This window comes from Dromiciops gliroides, chromosome 4, assembly GCF_019393635.1.
Source record: "Dromiciops gliroides isolate mDroGli1 chromosome 4, mDroGli1.pri, whole genome shotgun sequence".
NCBI lineage: Eukaryota > Metazoa > Chordata > Mammalia > Microbiotheria > Microbiotheriidae > Dromiciops > Dromiciops gliroides.
This window is the reverse complement of record NC_057864.1, coordinates 370834056-370855738: the sequence shown is the minus strand read 5'-3', so window position 1 is coordinate 370855738 and position 21683 is coordinate 370834056. Positions and strand designations below refer to the sequence as shown.

At 38.1% G+C, this 21683-nt stretch overlaps 1 protein-coding gene across 1 annotated transcript in view; it reads left to right on the top strand.

Annotated features, from left to right (window-relative positions):
* SGK1 (serum/glucocorticoid regulated kinase 1) overlaps positions 1 to 21683 on the top strand; it is a 165718-nt gene that overhangs the window by 98141 nt on the left and 45894 nt on the right. Inside the window, exon 3 of the mRNA XM_044004212.1 lies at positions 15741 to 15816. Coding sequence (XP_043860147.1) covers positions 15741 to 15816 — 76 coding nt within the window. The remainder of the gene's footprint in view (positions 1 to 15740; positions 15817 to 21683) is intronic.

Genomic DNA, 21683 nt, shown 5'->3' with positions numbered 1-21683 from the left:
AAGAGATTGCATAGAATATTGTGTAACATACTTAAGAATTCAATTAACATGTTAAGCGCTTAAATTCTCTCACTCTGAAATCCCAATCTAAGAAATTCCTCCCTCCATCTCCTATTTTGGAGGCAAACCTACTAGCACTAAACCTCCTTTGCTATATATTAAAATATACATAAATAAAATGGGGAATAATTAAATCATTGGATAATATATTAAGGGCTTTTCATATATATTACATTGGGCTCATACTGTTGAAGTTTCTGATCTTAAAGTCAACATTGAAATAAATCTTAATTTATTTTCAATGTGTTGCAGATACTCATATCCCTGAAAGTTATTAGGCAGGAAAAGAGAATGAGGCAACTTGGGGGGGGGAGGGGAGACGGAGAATGACTTTTTCTTAACAAAAACATTGGTCTCTCTACCTTCTTCCTTTCCAAAGTTTTCCTTTCAGATATATTTCACTGGATTTAAAAGAGAGTAACTTATCTTTTATCTGTAAATTGAATTAGAGCTTTATTTTCTATTCTTTAATAGAAGCAAAATGGCAATGTAGTAGAATGGAAAGAAACCACCAGTTTGGGAATCAAAGGATCTTGGTTCAAGTCTTAACTCTATCACTGTGACAAGAAAGTCCCTTAAGCTCCCTGTCCTTAGTTTGTTCATCCATAAAAGGGGAGGGAGTTGGAGTTGCACTTTTTGTTGTTTGTCCTTCATTCATGAAGAAGATCATGACATCTGTATGACATCATGAATTGTAGTGAATTGGATTTAAGTGAGGGAGGGCTATCTGGGTCCAGTGGCAAGATATATATCAGGACAACTGGAGATAGCCCTGGATGTTTGAGGCAATTGGGGTTAAGTGTCTTGCCCAGGGTCACACAGCTAGTAAGTGTCTGAGGTGAGATTTGAACTCTGGTTTTCTTGAATCCAAGGCCAGTGCTATAACTAAGAAACTGCTCATTAGAATGCTAGACTTAGAATTGGGACACCTAGGTTCAAATCCTGCATCTGACACTTACTAGGGGAGGCCATAGAAGATAATTTAATCTCTCTGAACCTCAGTTTCACCATTTGTAAAACAGAGTTGATGATATCAATAGTACCTTTCTAACAAGATTGTTGTAAAGCTCAGATGATAAAATGACTGTAAAGCATAAGTATATTTAATGGGAAGCCATTTTGCCCTTTGAAGCATCTACTTTGCTTGCCTTCTCTGACAGTTACCCCCTTCACTGAGCTCTTAGACTCCCTGGTTTCAAAAAGCCGCTCTAAGAGGAATCACAAAGGCATAGGGTTGAAAGGGACTGTGAGAGTTCACTTAGTTCACTTCTGCTGCCTCAGGCAGGACCACACAGAATCCATTTTATTTCTCAAGTCTCTTGAGAAAGAGATTCCACAAACTCCCAGAACGGTTTGTTTTAATGTTTAACAGTACTTACTGGCTTTCTTGGGTTTTAACCAACTCCCTCGAGCCCATTTTCTCTTGCTCTGTCCTCAGTGCAGATGGCCAGCAGTCCCCCACAAATAAGAAGCATGTAGTTAAGTCATTACTCGTCTTTCTCTTTGGGCTCAGTAATAACTTTGTTTTACTTTTCCACATGGATCATCTTTTCCAATACTTAAATCATCCTACCATTTTGGGGCTTCTTTTCAAAGTCGTTGTCAAGTTCTTAATGACCTTCTCTGGAGCCCAAAGTTTTAGTATACATCTGACTAGTAAGTCTTGAGTTAGGGTTGATTAATAATTCCTCCATATTTTCCTCCTATTTATTCCTTATAGTGTCATGTTGCATTGTGTGTGTTTCTGTTTTAAACTATAGTGCTATGTTGTTGACTTGAATCACCCTGTTATCTTGGTCTTTAAAAAAAATACATATTTGAACATTGCATTCCCATCTTGTATTTTTGTATACTACCACCCCTCTACCCACCCCCACCCCATAATATACTATCAACAGAATGACAATTTTCAAATATGGGCATGTATCTATAGGACCACTGAGCTGATATAAGAACTTCTGAACTGACTTTTTTTTTAGAAACCAACACACCAATTAAAATGGCTACAAGATCTTTTCCCCGTTTTCTACAAAGATAATCCTTATATAGGCTGCATTTCTTCTCTATTTAATTTTGGCAGAAATTTTCCATTTTTCTTGTTTTTCCAGCAAAATTCTGGCAGAGAGAGATCTGAAAAAAGCTATATAACACTAAGGCAAAAAGTGCGCCAATTTAGTTTGGCATCTGCTTGATTAGAAATGAATCTGGAGCTGTATGAGTGTTTTTGGCTATTTCTGCATGAATGCTATTTAAATCCCAGGTTTTCTTTTTTCAAGTGGAATAAAAAATGATTACAACACATGAAGTCTGCAATTTGTAATTCATTAATCTCTCTGAAGGTCTCTGCTCCAGAAAGAGAGTAACCGAGAGTAACCTTATCTGGAATATGTTGTATGTTGTGCAGTGTCCAGTTACTATGTCCAGAAGATAATAATCCCCACAGAGTACACTGCCCTGGCAAGTGGACTTCAATTGCCTTTAAGCAGGAGAAACATCATTAAAGAAACAATCCAACCTAATCAGTAGAATTTAGGAAAAACTAACCCTGGTCCTACAAGAGTGCCCTCCAAAAACAAAGGAAGCTTTGAGGCCCCCTTTTCCCTCTGGCTAGACTGGTTTTACGCTTTCAAAGTGAGCCTCTGTGTAATGATTCCAAGTAATGGGAAAAGGAATGATTCAAAATCTACTAGATTTGAAGATTGAATAGGGCATGTGTCAATTCTGGATCGTTTATTATTCTGTGTTGATTTAAGTCATAGGGCTGTAGCTGATGATTTGAATCCAATCTTCCTGAGTACAAAGTCTGTTTATCAACCACACTATTCTGCCATTCATTTAAATCTCAAAACTGCTACTTAAATGACTAGTCAAATCATCCCTGTACCCATTTGGAGATGAAACTCAAAGGATAATAAATAGATGTGAAATGGTACAAATCTACCAATATTGCTCTGATGACCTAGTCTCATCCACATGATAGAAAGAGGAATTCTTCAACTCCATTACCTAAGTACTCAGTGTTTTCTATGAAGAAATAGAAATGGCACTTAACAAGTCTGGAAGAACAACTGGGCCTGGACAAATATACAAAAGAAGAGAAGAGATGGAATAGATATTCAGAATGAGATACATTTCTGGACATGTGGACAATGTGAGAATGTGGTTTGTTTGACTGCATATTTGTTACAAAGTGGTAGGGGAAGATGGGAAGGAGAGAAAATAAATGTTTAAGCTTTAATAAATGCTTAATAAAATCCTTATTTTTTTACAACAAATATATATACATACACACACACACACACACACACACACACACACACATATAAAACCTATGCTAGAGATGACACAATTTTAGGGACTGATTTTCAAAACAATTCAGAGACCAGTCTTTCCGCCTTGGTACTCAACTGAAACATCTTTCCTCAAAATTACTAATGACTTCCAAATTACTAATGACTTGCCAAATCTGATAGCTTTTTCTTAATCTTCTTTCTTTTCAATATCTCTGCAGAGTTTGACATTGTTAGCCATCCTGTCCTCTTTAATACTCTTTCCTCTTGGAGTTTTCTTGACATTGTTCTCTCTTGGTTTTGCTCCTGCCAGTATGATCACTCTGCAGCCTTTTTTACTGGATCATCATCCATGCCCCTCCTCCTCTCTGTGTGTGCCTCAAGTTTCTTTCCTAGACCTCTCCTCTCCTCTCCTCTCCTCTCCTCTCCTCTCCTCTCCTCTCCTCTCCTCTCCTCTCCTCTCCTCTCCTCTCCTCTCCTCTCCTCTCCTCTCCTCTCCTCTCCTCTCCTCTCCTCTCCTCTCCTCTCCTCTCCTCTCCTCTCCTCTCCTCTCCTCTCTACTTTCTAACCTCATTAGCACTCACAGGTTGAATTATTATCTCTATGTAGTTGACTCACAGATCTATATATCCAGCCCTAGTCTCTCTTCTGAATTCCAACCTTGAATTTAGGACTGGATATTCAAAAGGCATCTCAAACTTACCATGTCCAAAACAGAACTCATTATCTCCCTTCCTTTCCACCTCCCCCCACAAAAAAACACACACACACTCTTCTAAACTTCCCTGTAACTGTTGATAACACCACCATTCTAGTTGCTGAAGTTTGAAACCTTGGTATTATCTTTGATTCCTTATTCTCTCTCTCTTACCTTATACATGCAAATCTTGTCATCTCTAACTCTACAGCATATTTTTCATATGTCCCCTTTTCTCTCCTTACATGCTGGTTTAAGTCCTCATTATCTCTTGTCTGGACTATTGCAATAGCATCCTAATTGGCCATCTGCTTCAAGTCTCTTCCCACTCCAATCTGTCTTCTACATAGTTCCTAAAGTAGTTTCCCTAAAGTACATGTCTGACCATATTACTGCCCTGCTCAAGGAGCTACAATGGCTACCTATTGCCTGTGGGTTAGAATATCAATTCCTAGGGGCAGCTAGGTGGCGCAGTGGATAGAGCACCAGCCCTAGAGTCAGGAAGACCTGAGTTCAAATCCGGCCTCAGATACTTGACACTTACTAGCTGTGTGACTCTGGGCAAGTCACTTAACCCCAATTGCCTCCCCCCCTCGAAAAAAAATAAAATAATGATAATAAAAAAGAATATAAACTCCTTCATTTGGCTTTTAAAGCCCTTCAAAATCTGGCCTTAACCTACCTTTTCATTCTTGTTACATATTATTTGCCTCCCACACTATGTAGTCAATCTATATTGTTCTTCTTCCTCTTCCTCACATATAATATGTTTACACTGGCTGTCCTTCAAGCTGGAATGCACTCCCTCATCACACACACCCCCATCCCACCTATTAGAATCTCCCATTTCCCTCAAAAGTTAACTCAAACCACCTTCTACATGAAGTTTTTCCCAATCCTCATATATGCTAGTACCCAGCCCACTCCTACCCCAACTAATGGATAAAATATAGACACCAGTGGGATTGGGATACAACAAAGAATTTAGGAAATCTTTATTATCATTATTGTTGCTGATATTCTTTTTTTCTGTTGAAAGGAATATGTATGCATTTTCTCTGGTTGGCTTTACCTCATTAAGTTTAGGTATCATAATAGACTACGGCTCATACTTTCCACAGTTTCAGAGCTAACTTTTTGATAGTTACATAAATAGCTATGTACCAGAAGAGTACTACACTTCAGCCTTCCTCAACAAGTCACCAGTCTTCTGCAAGGATAAAGCCTGTTGATTATCACCCAACTGTGTATCAAATTTTATTATGCCCTGAACTTTTGCACAAATATGTGTATTGTTTGAGAATAAAAGTTTTTCAAAGAAATATTAAGTTCAGGAAGAGCGTTTATAAGGATACCAAATAAGCCTTCTCTCTGTCCACCTCCTTTGCCTTCTCCATGATTCTTGGGTAAAAACTAGATCATTATACACTTGAGGTCATTCATTTATAAAGGGGAACCTCCAAGTATATGTTGTTTTCCTAATTCTAAATCCTTTAGAAGTGATCATCTTAATGTCTCTTTTTTTCTAAGTTCCCCACTATTCAATACTCATTTTGCTTCTACTTCTCTACCTTTTTCAAGGAAAATTATGTTCAGGCTATAAAGAGTGGAACAATCATAGTTAAGAGAGATTTGAATCCCTGGATAACTGAGGAGATAGCAAGAGAGCACATAGCTTCTCTAAATGAGATTGTCACTGGGTTTGATTGAATTCCTTTCCTTTAAGAGAAAGAATTTGGAAATGAGATAACCAAATTAGTGTTGGTAATCTCTGATGATGGAGCACAAGACAGACACCAGAATATTATCCCAGTTTTCAAAAAAGATTAAATCTGAAAACTGATAAACTGTTGATCTTGATGCCAACCCCCAGCAAAATGTGAAGATGATTTATTAAACAGCCATCATTTTGAGAATAATTACTAGAAGATAATAAGAGTTGACCAGTTATGCCAAACTAACAATTTCCTTTTTTGATAAGATTACTATGTCAAGGGAGTTTAGATACCACTAGATTTCAACAAGATATTTTCCATAGTCTTTCATTATGTGATACCATGTACAAGACAGAAAAAAATATGGTATTTGTTTGTACAAGAGGTTGGTGATTGAATTTTGGGATCCTTCCAAGTTCTCAAAGGGCAGCTAGGTACATGCAGTGGATAGAGTGCTGGGCCTGAAGTCAGGAAGATTCATCTTCCTGAGTTCAAATCCATTTCCAGATACTTACTAGCTTTGTGACCCTGTACAAGTCATTTAACCCTGTTTTCTTCAGTTTCCTCATCTATAAAATGAGATGTAGTAAATGAGTAAAAAGAAAACCTATACATTTAAAATATATTTATTAAAATTCCCAAAATTGCATAGTTTTAATCAACAAATATTTATTAAGGACCTATGTTGTGTTTAGAACTATGCTCTAGTGGATAAAAGAGAAATAAAAGATTCACATCTTTCTGCCCACAGCTCTGTACACAAAGAGCTTACAAATTTATTGAAGAAATAAGACTAATTATATACATAAAATAATTTGTATTTGGTTTGGACCTAAAATTTTATCAGCATAAGGAACTCATGTACATTTCCATCTCTTCCACAATTTATAGCCTTAGGAAGTTGCCTGGTACCCTGAGATGTTGCATTACTTGTCAAATGTCATGGAGTTAGTATATGTCAAAAGGAGGACTTGAACCCAACTCTCAAGTGAAGGACCAGTTCTTCATTCAGTATACCATTCTGTTTCCCATGAAGGCACTATTCACCAAATTGCGTAGCATAAACTTTACTATACAAAGGTGAGAGAGATTAATTTAAACCAAAGTAAGGAGGGAAGGCTTCCTAGAGGAGATAAGAGTTATGATATCAATCTGAGATGGACTTTTGGATTCATGTTTGTCTATGGGGTCATTTTCCAGAAATTTCTCTGAAAGATCAAAATTTTTATGCTAATTACTTCCCAGAAATTATGCGCTTAAGTGACCAGAAGAGATTAGAACCTATAACTCTTAGGTTTCAATACTTCGTCAAACCAATCATTGTTCCACATACTTTTTATTCCCAGGATGCTTTCATACTTATTTTCTTTGTGAGCCAACCCACAGAAATGCAAAGATCTGCTGGAAAACAGAGTCATTATAAATGTACAATTTACTTTGCTAGAAAAGAAAGAAAGAAAGAAAGAAAAGTCATCCAGTGTCGGGATGAAAATCCACCAGCATTGCCAGTCCAGTCATCATAAAAAATGCTCACGCAAAGAATGCACTTTATTTCTCTCAGGTATCCTTTTTACATGTGTTTCATATCAGACATTAAGGAAGGTCAACTGAAATTTAAAGAAAACATTTGCCAGATCTGCAGTGAGTCCTCCAGCACATCTGGGATCCTCTGTAAAAAATTAAGTCAACATCCTGGACTCTCAGAATGGCCAACTTATTAAATGATTTTTGCAGGAACCACTGCTTTTGCAAGCCCTTAGACAAGCCAAAATCTAAAAGAGGCTTTTAGAATTTTGGACCAATTCACAGAGTGGTGTCCCATTGTAGGAGGGAAACAATAAGCATCTAAGATAGATATGACATTTAAGAAAAATTAAAATAAAATTATACCATTCAATTCAACAAGAATTGATTAAAGAGGCAGCTAGGTGGTGCAGTGGATAGAGCACTGGCCAGGAGTCAGGAGTACCTGAGTTCTAATCTGGCCTCAGACACTTAACACTTACTAGCTGTGTGATCCTGGGCAAGTCACTTAACCCCAACTGCCTCACCAAAAAAAAAAAAAAAAAAGAATTGATTAAACACATGAGACCTTTTGCTAGGCACTAGAGATAGAAAGATAAAAATGAAACAAACTGTACCCTCAGGAAACTTACACTCTACTGGAGGAATTACATAGCATTAAGATAGTACGTAAACTAAATCTCAGTGGGAAACAGAGCCACAAAACTAAACTTTCTTTTTTAACAAGGAAACTAATTTTAAAATCAGGTAAATGTGCCCATAATCTTATATCCAAATTCTTTTTTTTCCTGATCAATAACACCTTTCTGTAAATATCTGTGGGCAGAAAAACTAAGGGACAATTTTCATTTGTGCCAATTAAAAGCACCCACTACCTTTTTCCCTCCCTATAAAGCCCTGAACTGGAAAGTTTTTTCCAACCCAGACCTGACCTAGCTGTAATCACACATGGCCTGTTTCTCTCATCTACACCCATATTTTTCCCAAGTGCCACAGACAAAGTCACCACTGTTAGGCAGATGTTTATCTGAACAGGGCATCTTAGATTGGTGAGAGGAGAGGGGTGAGACTTGTATAATACAAAAGGATCCAGTCACTCTGCCTGTTGAATTGAGGGTGTGCCTATATAGATAAACCAGTTTAAAGATTTTTTTTTGGAGTGTTTTCCAGGTAGGATTTTTGTATACAAATACAATTGGACCTGAAGGTAAATATAATAACAATACTACTACTACTACTACAACTACTACTACTGATGATGATAACTCACATTTATATAGCACTTTAAGGTTTAGATCATAGGTTTAGAGCTGGAAGGGACCTTTATGTACCTTATCTTATTAGATCCTCACAACAAACCTGTAAGGTAGGTACTATTATTATTTCCATTTTATAAATGAGGAACTAAGGAAGTGACTTGCCCATGGTCACACAGCTAATAAATATTTGAGGCTGACTTTGAACTTGAGACCTTCCTGTTTCCAAGTCTAGAGATCTATCAGCCATACCACACTGCCTCTCCCTTAATGTCTCCTAGGCTGTACCCTATTATTTTTTTTTTTTGGTCAATAGCCTATCGTCTTGGTCTCTTCAATATTTCCCTGTATATAGAAATTCAATTGGTAAAACAAACAAACAAACAAAAAAACCCCGGTAGTACTAATAGCTACCTACTATTCAGCCAGGTCAGACTTGTTTCTATAAATGACTTTCCCCTAATTCTATAAACTTAATTTATTTCAGCTTTATCATTCTTATTTGCTCACTCACAGTGTTTAGCATTGTGGTTGATGGTAAATACAGGGAAGATAAAATACAAAGGTATATTTCTGTTGTTATTATTTGGTCATTTTCTTGCATATTCACCAGAGATTAAGACAAAAATATAGCCAATGAAGGTCCTATCATTTTTTACTCATTCTATTCTGATTTGCTTTTTCCCAAGTATAAAGGCCTAAATTATATGGCTATGTATGCTTTTAAAAAATATAATTATATTTGAACAAGTCATGTCATTTCTTTGGGTCTCAGATTTTCATCTGAAAACCAAGACAGGCAGAATAAATTATCTCTAGTGTCCCTTTATAGTCTTAGAATGCTATTCTTTATGAGCCTAGGCTAGAGAGAGAGAGAGAGAGAGAGAGAGAGAGAGAGAGAGAGAGATGTGTATATGCCTCAGACACTTACTAGTTGTGTGACCCTGAGCAAGTCACTTAACCCTGTTAAGTGTTCAGCACATAAAATGTCTAGATATTTGAATGAATGAATGAATGAACCAGGTGTCATAGCATTGATTGGACAAAGCCAAAGTTACTCATTTTTAAAATAAAAATCAGGTAAGCTTAATATGCTTTATGTACCCCTTAATTAAATACCCTGCAGATGTGTACTAGAGGCCCTCACTATCACCTTTTTACTGAATTATTCTAGTACCCTTCTGGATGGTCTCAAGGGGATGCCCGATCTACTACAAGTCTTCCTCCTTCTTGGTCTTTCTGTAGTCCTTGATACTGTCATTCCTTGTAATCTCTTCTTTCTAGGTTTTCATGACACTGCTCTCTCTTGGTTTTCCTCCTACCTGTCTGACCAGTTCTTCTCAGTCAACTTTGCTGGATTATCATCCAAGTCATTCCAACTAACCTTGGGGGCTCCCCAAGGTTCTGATTTGGACTTTTTTTATCTATTTCTTCTGTACTATTTTGCTTCATCTCATCAGTTCCCATGGCTCAGTAAATAGAGTGCCAGGCCTGAAGTCAGTTAGACTCTTCTTCCTGAGTTAAAATCTGCCTCAGACACTTACTAGCTGTGTGACCCTGGGCAAGTCACTTAACCCTGTTTGCCTCAGTTTTCTCATCTGTAAAATGAGCTGAAGAAGGAAATGGCAAGCCACTCTAGTATTTTTGCCAAGGAATACCAAATGGGGTCATGAATGGTCAGACACTATTGAAAATGACTAACCAACAAAAATACAGAAGACCCTAAGATCTATTTATCTGACCTATCCTTTTTCCTGACTTCTAGTGTTTCATCTTCAATTGCTGTTGGACACTTTGAACTGGTTCTCCCATAGACATCTTAAAATTAGCATGTCCAAAACTGAAGTCATTATCTTTTCCCCAAGACCCTCCCCTCTTCCTAACTTTACTATTACTGTCAAGGGTACCAACCTGCTCTCAGCCAAGTCACCCATGCTCAAGACCTAAGTGTCATCTTCAACTCCTTTCTCACTCACCCCCCACCACCCCCACATCTAATTTGTTGCTAAGTCTTGTCAAATCTACTTTCATGTTTCTTGTATACACCCCCTTCTCTCCTCTCACACAGCTGCCATCTTGGCTCAGGCCCTCATCACCTCATGCCTAGACTATTGTAACAGTCTTCTGAATAGTCTTCCTGTTTTAAATCTCTCCCCACCCCAGTCCATGCCTATATTTAGCTACCAAAATAGACTTCTAAAGTTTAGGTCTGACCATATCACCCTCCTCTTCAAGAAATTCCAAAGGCTTCCTAATACTCCCCGAGTCAAATAGATAACACTCATTTTGACATGTAAAACCCTTCACAGCTGGGCACTTTTCTACCTTTCCAATCTTTCCACACATTACTACCCTTACCTACACTTTATAATCCAGTGACACTGACCTCCCTATTGTTTCTCCAATGCAATGCTCCATCTCCAGACTTTGTTCCTTTTCACCACCTGTCCCCCATATCAGGAATGCATCTCCACATTCTGGCTAATCTGGCTTCTTTCGAGTCTCATTTCACATCTCGCCTTCTGCAAAAGACCTTTCCTGGTTCACCCCAGTACTAGTGCCTTCCCTCTGAGATTATTTCCAATTTATCTTACTACCTCCAATATATTTTGTTTGTACATAATTGTTGGCATGTGTTCTCTCCCATTAGAATGCAAGCTTCCTCATGTCAGGGACTGTTTCTGCCCTTTTCTGTATCCCAGGAGCTTAGCATACGACCTACAAGACAGGAAGTGTTTAATAAATAAATACTTGTTGACTAATCAATCTCCCTGTATCTAGTGTCTGCTCCAATCCATCCCTCTCAAAGTGATTTTCCTAAAGTACAGTTCTGATGACGTCTCCTCTCCTGCCTTTAATTCAAAAATTAACTTGTGTGTTTGACATTTGAAACCCTTCATCGTCTAACTCCAACCTAAGTTTCCAGGCTAATAACACATTGCTCTCCCTCGCATTCTACAATTCTATCAAAGTGGTCTCCTTAATGTTATGGGTACCTGACCTCAAAGTTCCTACCTCTGTCTCTGCCTTTGCACAGACTGTCTTCAATGCATGGGATAGTTTTCCTTCTCATCTTCACCTCTTAGAAGCCCTAGCTTCCTACGGAGCTCAACTCAAGTCCCACCTACTTCAAAATGTCTTTACTAGGGGCAGCTAGGTGGTGCAGTGGATAGAGCACCAGTCCTGGATTTGGGAGAACCTGAGTTCAAATCTGGCCTCAGACACTTGACACTTACTAGCTGTGTGACCCTGGGCAAGTCACTTAACCCCAATTGCCTCACCAAAAAAAAAAAAAGTCTTTACTGATTCTTCCAGTGGTCCTTTTCAAATCACTGTGCCTTTTTTTTGTATATATCCTATATTTACATTTCTTTGGACATGCTGCTTCCCTTATGAATATGTAATTTCCTAGAAGACAGAGGCTGTCCCACTTTTATATTTGTATTGCTAGTGCCTAGCACAGTACCCAGATCATACAGGACCCTTAATAAGTGCTAAATGATAGAGCTCACCTTTATATACCATTTTAAGTTTTACAAAGTACATATGTATTTCATTTACTCTTGAGGGGTAGGTGCAATAATTATCTTCATTTTATTTTTTTTTAATTATTTTTTTTTGCAGGACAATGAGGGTTAAGTGATTTGCCCAGGGTCACACAGTTAGTAAGTGTCTAGTGTCTGAGGCCATATTTGAACTCAGGTCCTCCTGAATCCAGGGCCGGTGTTATATCCACTGTGCCACATAGCTGCCCCATTTATCTTCATTTTAAAGGCAGAAAGTGAGGTTCAGAGAAGTTGCTTGCGACTTGCTAAAGGTCACACGGCTAGTAAGCAAGATTTAAGTGCAACCCTAATATTTTATGTATTCCCCTCCCCCAGCAGGAAGTAGTTCATAATGCCTTTATCCTGTGAAGTATTAAGAATTTGAAAAACAAAACAAGTATCTATAGCTCAATTGAACAAGCCTCAAATTGAACATTGAAACTTCTCCCATTGCCCCACTGATGGCTTTTAGCAAGCACAGAAAAATGGAAATTGGATGAAAAAATATGAAAAAGGAAATAAGGATACAAGTAATAAAATTATAAAGAGAAAAAAATAAAAGAAATCTATCAATCAAAAGGCATTTTATTTAGCACCTATGTGTTAGCTAATCTTGCTCCATATGATTATAATTTCCTCTGGGACCAAGTCTGAGTATGCCAAACTCTCTATATACACCACATGTTGGAAGGGCTTTAAGCATTATGAAATTGATGACGGTTAAATAATTAGCTCAAAACCATATCAAGAGCTATTGGCAATACCCAGGATGACAGAACAGTGACCTCTGACCCAACTCTAATCTCCAGACCAAATTTTTGCTATTCTGGTTTGGACTGAGGGCTGAATGAGGATACAGGTGGCCAAAAACAGCTAAGCAAACCCTGGTGCTTTACAAATCTTCCCTGGAACAAGACACAGGATCTACTTTGTCAAGCCAGATTGTTTCCCCACTGTGGGGAAGTTTGCAGTGGACTAATGCAGATGGGAAGTATTACTCCCCTTCCAGTGTGGGAGAGGAAAAGGGAGGAGTGATTATGAGAACAGAGTCTTAGCCACTTCTTCACTAAAGGACGTCAGAGGCAGAACAGGTGCTGACATAAGGATTCTATCAATTTCAGCAATTGATAAAAATTGATTAAAAAAGCTGCTGGAATTATTGCTATGGTGATGTTTTCTCAGGGTACTCTAATATGGAATATTGCAGAGGGTGTTCAATTTGGAGTCAGATAATCTGGATTCCAATCCCAGCTCTATAACTAATTACCTATATTACTTCTGGCAAGTCACATCACCTCTTTGGTTGTTAGTTTTCCTCATTTGTAGAAATAGGAACCAGAGGATTCAGAACAGGATAACCTCTAATAAGCTCCCATCCTGCTCCAAATCTGTGGTCCTTCAATCTCCTTATCTAAAAGCCATGGAAGCTACCAGTCAGTAAGTCAATGACCATTTATTCATTTATTTGGCCATAAAAATTTGATAGTATTTATTTGTCATTTTGGAATACAAACAGGATCTTTTAACTTGAGATATTCAGTTAACCTGTTCAGTCATCTTAATCATCACCCCAATCCTTTTTTCATGTTGGAGGTTTTGGCCCACCAGCTGGTCTTGACATGATTATCTGATCAACTCTGAGTACAATAGCTGCAGCATTAGTAATAATAATAAGTAATCATCATCATAATAATTTATTAAACCCCTACCCTACTGCGGTATATATTTATTTATTTATTTTTGGTGAGGCAATGGGGGTTAAGTGACTTGCCCAGGGTCACACAGCTAGTAAGTGTTAAGTGTCTGAGGCCGGATTTGAACTCAGGTCCTCCTGGCTCCAGGGCTGGTGCTCTATCCACTGCGCCACCTAGCTGCCCCGGTATATATTTATTAAACCCCCTACAGTGTGCCCAAAACTATGCTAAACATAAGGGATTCAAAGATGAAACAGTCCCTGATCTCAAAGAGTTCACAGTTTAATGGGAAAGATGATATATAAAGAACTATGTACAAACAAAATATATAAAGGATAAATTGGAGATAATCAACAGAGGGAAGGTACTTAAGTATTAAAGGGAATCAGGAAAGACTTCTTGTAGAAAGCAGAGGTGAGAAGGGAAACAATTCTAGGCATGGGAAACAGTGAAAATGCCTAATGTCAGGAGAGGGAATAAATCTTGTTCAAGGAACAACATGGAGGCCAGTGACACTGGCCTGCAGAGTACATGACATTAATGTGCAAGAAGACCAAAAAGGTAGAAGGAAGCCAAATTGTGACAAGCTTTGAATGTTAAACAGAGAATTTTATATTTGATTCAAGAGGTATTAATCAAACTGCAGTTTATTAATTGGGGTGAGATGGAAAAGGGAAAGGTGACATGGTCAGATCTCTACTCCAGAAAGATTAGTTTTACAACTGAATGGCAGATGGCTTGAAATAGGAAGAAAAATGAGACAGGGAGACTTACTAGCAGGTTATTATAATAGTCCAGGTAAGAAATAATGAGGGGGGCGGCCAGGTGGCACAGTGGATAAAGCACTGGCCCTGGATTCAGGAGTACCTGAGTTCAAATCCGGCCTCAGACACTTGACACTTACTAGCTGTGTGACCCTGGGCAAGTCACTTAACTCCCATTGCCCTGCAAAAAATAAAAAAAACAAACAGACAAAAAGAAAAAAAAAATAATGAGGGCCTGGACCACAGTGATGGCAGTATCAGAGGAGAGAAGAAGGTATATATGAGAGATGTTAGGAGGGTAAAATGAACACGCCTTGGCAACAGATTGGAAATGAAAAGTGAGAATGAGGAGTTGAGGATGCCTAAGTTTTGAGTCTGGATGACTAGTAGAATAATGGTGCCCTGGACAGTGATAAGAAAGTTCAGAAATGAGAAAAGTTTAGTTTAGTTTTGGACATGTTGAGTTTAAGATGTCTATAGGATATCCAATTTGAGATGTCTAATAGACAGTAGGAGATTAGTGAGGGCTGGATGAGTAGATCTGAGAATGTACAGCATAGAGATAATTGCATTCATCTGAATTCATGAGATTTCCAAGTGAATGATTGCAATCATTCAAATCATGCTAAAGGTGAATGTCTTGTGTTTTCTGTCTTGGGTCTTCTCTTCTTCCTTTATATAAGATTTCACTTGGAAATCTCATGAATTCAGATGAATGCAATTATCTCTATGGAGAGTGAGGAGTGGTCAGAGAGAAAGAAGAACCAGGATATAGCAGCATCATAGAAATTTAGAAAGAAAGGGGTATCAAGAAGACCGTTCTATTATTCTCCAGTCAGCGGGGTTAAACATTTTGAGTCATGGCTAACACTTCCTTCTTCGCTCCCTGAGTGGGGAGGGATCCACTTCATGGTAGAATAGGAGGAGACCACTCCAGGAGAGAATGAAGATAGTCTGCTGGATCTTGTTAACCAAAGGAGGGAAGACTGACTTTGGATGGTTCTTAAGAGGTCTCCCCCGTCTCTCCCTAGTGATTTCAAGGGATATTGGCGGTAGTGAAAATCAGTTCCAGAATTCCATATAATTTTTGTTAAGTCTCGGATTGTTGAATTTGACATATCGTGGGCACCTCAGCAGTCCAGGCATCGGAGACATCATAGTATCACATTGTGTTGTTCTTCCTTGTGTTTTGTAGATGAAAGAGCCGGGTAATAAAGCCGACATCCTGACTAAGCCTGACCCAAGAACTTTCTGGACTAACGATGACTCAGGTACTAATGGAAAATCCCATTCTGGGCCTGTGTACACACAGGAATATCTTCTATCAGCAGTCCCATGAGTGTTGGGGGCAGGGAGGGAGGGAGAGCCAAAGCAGGTGGTTGTGGTCGTCATCTTAAATAGTGTTATATAAGGAGATTATATCCTTTTCTAAATCCAGACTGACTGAAAAGTTAAGACAAGAGAAGCGAAATCATACTTTGGGCATTGGTCCAAGATGTTAGTATTTGTTGGTAAAGTCAGTATTATAATAGGTGGGATTTATCATCTATAATGTTCAGTGATTCTCTAATCATGATTTCTTACCACAATGGCACAAAACACCTAACCTAAATTTCAGAGCCCAGTTTTTAGAAAAATCTCTCATTTGAAATGAGACTATTCATCAAATAAATGAAAAGCATCAGATACATATATTTTTTCAATATGTTTGTTGTTCTTTCCTGAGAAACAGAAATCTGATGGTGGTTGTTCATATCCATATTAGAAACAGATTTCAAGTCTAATGGATTGCCAGAGTCAAGACTCTAAGATGGGAAATCCATTTTTTTTTTCTAACGCATAAAGGACCCAAGATGCAAGTGAGATGCATGGTCCAGGATGGACATGGTCCTGCATTGTTATGGCCAGCCTACCTGAAACACTGGTGGCTGAATAACTACAGACAGGCAGTGGCCCTGTGCAGGAAGACTATAAATTGCTTATCATTTTGTGTAAGCAAAAGGCAATCTATTTAATGTGTGCTTTCAGCTCTCTGGTGGCAAATCTCATGAATGTCTTAAAATAATAGTTAATCAGCTGTAGATGTGACCAATTTCCACTCAAGCTGAAATGACAAAGGAGAATGGCTCTAATCGTATTTTGCTAATTGAGCTTCTTATAAACAACTTAACATCTAAACACATAAATGTTAGCTATCATTGTTATTGATGCCAGAGGAGGGCAGAAATAGAAACAGTTGGTAGAAGGTGCAAAGGGACAATTTGGGGCTTGGTGAAAGAACTATCCCAAAGTAAAATAGACTGCCTAAGGAGGTCATGGATCTTTAAGCAAAAACTGGATCACCACTTCTTTGGTATGTTGTAGAGGGAACTCATGATCTAATATTGCTTGAAGTAGAGGAGATCTAGGATCCCTTCCAAATTTGAGATTCTATGATTTGGAAATGATTGAATTCCCTACTGGGCTCAGTCTATTCCTTACACATGAGTGATAACATTTGCCATCACATTTCTGAAATGACAGCTTTGTAATTTCTAGACATCTAAGTGCTGCTCTGTCTGGTGGCAGTAGTCATTCACCCCCAAAATAAAATAATTAAATTTTAGTAAAGAAGAAATTTTAACTCTAGGCATATTTTTCTTTTACACTAAAACATGTCTGAAGCAGTAATGCCTAGTCTAGAGAAACAATTTTCTTGACACTACTTTAAAAATGATAAATGGTTGAAATTCTCATGATTCCAAGACAGAATTCTGTTATTTTCCCACATTATTCCTTTACTTTAGCCCCCACTGAAGCTAGTCAGGAACTAGAAGAAAGAGAAATGAAAAGAATCCCTCAGTCACAATAAATATAGGAGAATAGTACTATGTGTGATGGCACAGGGACTTGGTTTTCCCAAGAATTTTTACTTTTAAATATATTTAATTTTAAAAAGCAACCCCACCTATCAAGATCTAGATATAAATGACCATCTAGACTAGTCCCTGACAAAACTATAACAGAAAAGTAGGCATGTATCCTTTAAAAATGTCCTGGAAAAACTAGCCTACAATCCCCCCCGCCATGGAATTTCTTTTATTTAAAAAATTTTAATGTCATCTTCATTATCAGTATATCTCTTTCCCCTAACCCTACCAAGAGTTGTTGTTATTCAGTCATTTTTCAGTTGTGTCCAACTCTTCATGAACCCATTTGGGGTTTTCTTGACAAAGGTACTGGAGTAGTTTACCATTTTCTTCTCCAGCTCATTTTAACACATGAGGAAACAGAGATGAAAAGTGTTAAGTGACTAGCCCAGGTCACACAGCTACTAAGTATCTGAAGCCAGATTAGAACTCAGGAAGATGAGATTCTGACTCTAGGTCCAGGACTTTATCCACTGTACCAACTAGCTGCTTCCTACCAAGAGAGCTATCGCTTGTAACAAAATGACAGATGGCAGGGGTCGGGGAGTTGGGGGAAGCAATTCAACAAAACTAATGGAGACATCAACCAAATCCAAGAATTTTTGTAGTGTGTTCTATGCCCAAAGCCCCCCACTTATAATGACAAAATGTGTAGTTATTGTTGTTATGTTGTTATTCTTTTCATTTGCATTTGTAGTTGCATATATTGTTTTCCTGGTTCTGCTTATTTCACTTTTCATCAGTTCATGTAAGTCTTCCATGCTTCTCTGTAGTCATCACATTCATCACTTTTTATAGCATAATAGTTTTTCAATATATCCATGTACATGGACAGAGAAAATTATAAAATAACACTATAAAATTAAATTTAAGAAAAAATTTCCCCATAATTCTAAGTATATAGGGTAGGGTAAGTGGTGTTTGCAAAGTGGTGTTTGAGAGGCACCTTAGAGATTTATCATGTTGACCCTAACAAATTTTATTTGGTCCTTAAATATTTGTTTGTATAGTCCCCTTGTTCCCCACTCCACAACAATACTTGAACATTCCTGATACCCAGAGAGATTGTGAATTAAAAGGGAAAACCTGAAATGGAGCATGGACAGTGATATTGAGAGTATGGTGGTAATGAATGTTAGCTAGTTGGTGGTGGTAAGAAAAGAAAACTCAAATTCAAGGTAAAACACCTGGGTTAGAGCCCATTTCTAAATGGGTTCACAGTACCACAAATTTAGAGGTGAAAAGCCCCCTTTTAGTCAAAGAATCCAACCCCCTCATGAGGAAACTTAAGGAAAAAGAGATGAAATGACTTGCCCAGTGTCTCATATCTAGGAAGTAACAAAGGTAGAATTCATATCCAAGCTCTCTTCTGATCCCATGACAAGCCGATCTTCCCTAACCCTAACCCTCCCTTCACATCAAGAAAAATATTTTATTGATTCTGCAGTTTAATTTTATATTTGCTGTTTTGTAACTTTTTGGTTGTGGGACCCAATAATAGTTTTAGTTAATGAATATTTTGATGGCTATTAGAAATTATATATTCTAATGAATCAGTGACTGCAAAAATAGCTATCAACATATGAGTTTTGAATATTAATTATAAAGTAAAAAATGACAGCCATAACTATTAAAAAATTTTTTTTTAATTTCCCTGAAGAACAGACTGACATGTCTCTCAAAGCCAGCGTGAAATTTCATAAATTTAGATAATTCAGCCCATACCCTATATGGTAGGATATCTTCCCTCATTTCAGCATGCTAACATTTTCCCCCAAAGCATTCAATTTCTCCCTCTTTTGTTAAGTGCCAACTTGAGCTAAAGAGTCTTTCCTGTTGTCTTTTTGTAACATGCAAATTACTGTCCTGAAAAGGGCCTTCTTTATGAAGACAGTCTTTTTGTCATGGGGTGCACTCCATTATTTTAATTCTTTTCACATGCTCAGGCAACAATTAGAATAAAATTATGCCACCATTTTCTTTGTAGGATATGCTCAGGTGAGTGGAATATTTCCAGGTGTACCCCTGCACAGTCAGGCTAAGTACATTTGGCTCATTTAATCTTCTGTGCAGTTATTTGAAGCAGTTAAATAAGGCTATTATTTGGAGGTAAATCATGATAGACCTGTGGATTGAAGAGACTCATCTCTTTGTTAGGAGGGGAACAATGGCAGAATAAAGATAGTTCAGACAAGAAATCCAAGAAGGTTAACCTGGGCTGAAGTACAATGGGTTTTTAGAGCAACTCAGGTCTGGTAACATTACGCAGACTAGAACTTTCAGTTGGCATAGGAGGTGAGAAATCAGTGAACAATTTCTTTTCTCACTAAGTTCTGGTCCTTCTGTGGGAATGGAAGAGGGAGAGGAGGGAGTCTAGAGAAAGCTTTGCTTCCCAAGTGTTTGTTAAATTGAACTGATGAGGGGACAGCTAGGTGGTGCAGTGGATAAAGCACCAGCCCTGGATTCAGGAGGACCTGAGTTCAAAGCCAGCCTCAGACACTGACACTTACTAGCTGTATGACCCTGGGCAAGTCACTTAACGCTCATTGCCCTGCAAAAAAAAAAAGGAACTGATGAGCAACTTAGATTGCTAGTAACTTTGACCATGTAAACAGGCCATTGAAAGATTCTCCTCTTGCTTTGTTCTACTTGGTACGTCTCTATATCTTTTGATATATCTGAGTACTCTTCCAGTATCTTAGTTTTAGTCTTTGAAACCTCAACTACTGGCTTTTACATACCTTTGTTTTTCCAGAAGTGACACTACATTGGTTCTTAACAGCTAGTTAAATTGTCATTTCAAGGTAGGATCAGTTTCCCTACCCGAATGCTGGCAGATAAGCCTTGAAGATGTTTGACTAAGTTAAGCAATAAATGGTCAGTTTGCTTTGTCAACTACCTGGGCTGCACATGGGTGCTTATTTCAAGCGCTGCTATGTGGAAAAATACATTTCATCTCTACAAACTGCCCTTTCATCTCAGTCCTCCCTTTCAGTGGCTGAAGGTAATTCCTTTGTACTTTCATAGATTTCAAACTGGAAGGAATCTCCAAGGACATCGGGTCCAAATTTCTTTTTCTACTGAGAAAACAGGCTCAGAGGTTAAGTGACTTGCAAAAGGTCACATAGATAGCAATTAGCAGAATCAGGATTTGAGCCCCAACTATGATTCTTCTCACTTTTGAATCTTCCAGATCTCTGTGTAAGGAAGGGCAGGTGCCCCAGCAAGACCAGCAAAAACTGAAGACAGAGATGTTGATAAGTAAAAAGAAAATCCTTCAGATAACTCCCTTATCAATATACTGTCTCATTCCTCACATTGGCTTTTCGAAACCTTTACATCCCTCCTTAGACTTCCCATGGCTCCCCCTTCCTCCACTTCTTCAGGTTTTTCTGTTGGAGGACAAAGGTAGAACAGAGCCAATCTATCACACTAAATATGTGAGATGATGCTGTGTTCTAAATCCTGGTCTCTCACAGGCTGAATCCCTCTCATAGCAGTAAAAAGTCTATGCAAAAACAAAACAAAACAAACAAAAAACCTAGTCCCTTTGGGGTAACTTTAGGCTAGAGCTACTATAGGCTTTAAGAGAATTTGTATCACTAAAACTTTCAGTCAGTACAACTATATGGAGTCCTATTCATCACTGCTCTGATGGTATGTTAAAATCATCATAGAAACATTTCTATCGCTTCATGCACAGGTTGTCTCAGACAGACTCATGTGACAACCCAAAGAATTGATCTGAATGACACACTTCCAAAAGTAGGTGGAAGGAAGGAAGGAAGGAAGGAAGGAAGGAAGGAAGGAAGGAAGGAAGGAAGGAAGGAAGGAAGGAAGGAAGGAAGGAAGGAAGGAAGAAAGGAAAGAAAGAAAGAAAGAAAGAAAGAAAGAAAGAAAGAAAGAAAGAAAGAAAGAAAGAAAGAAAGAAAGAAAGAAAGAAAGAAAGAAAGAAAGGAAGAAAGAAAGAAAGAAAGGAAGAGAGAGAGAGAGAAAGGAAGAGAGAGAGAGAGAGAGAAAGAAAGAAAGGAAGGAAGAAAGAGAGAGAGAGAGAGAGAAAGAAAGGAAGGAAGAGAGAGAAAGAAAGGAAGGAAGAAAGGAAGGAAGGAAGAAAGAAAGAAAGAGAAAGAAAGGAAGGAAGAAAGAGAGAGAAAGAGAGAAAGAAAGAGATGAAGGAAGGAAGGAAGGAAGAAAGAAAGAAAGAAAGAAAGAAAGAAAGAAAGAAAGAA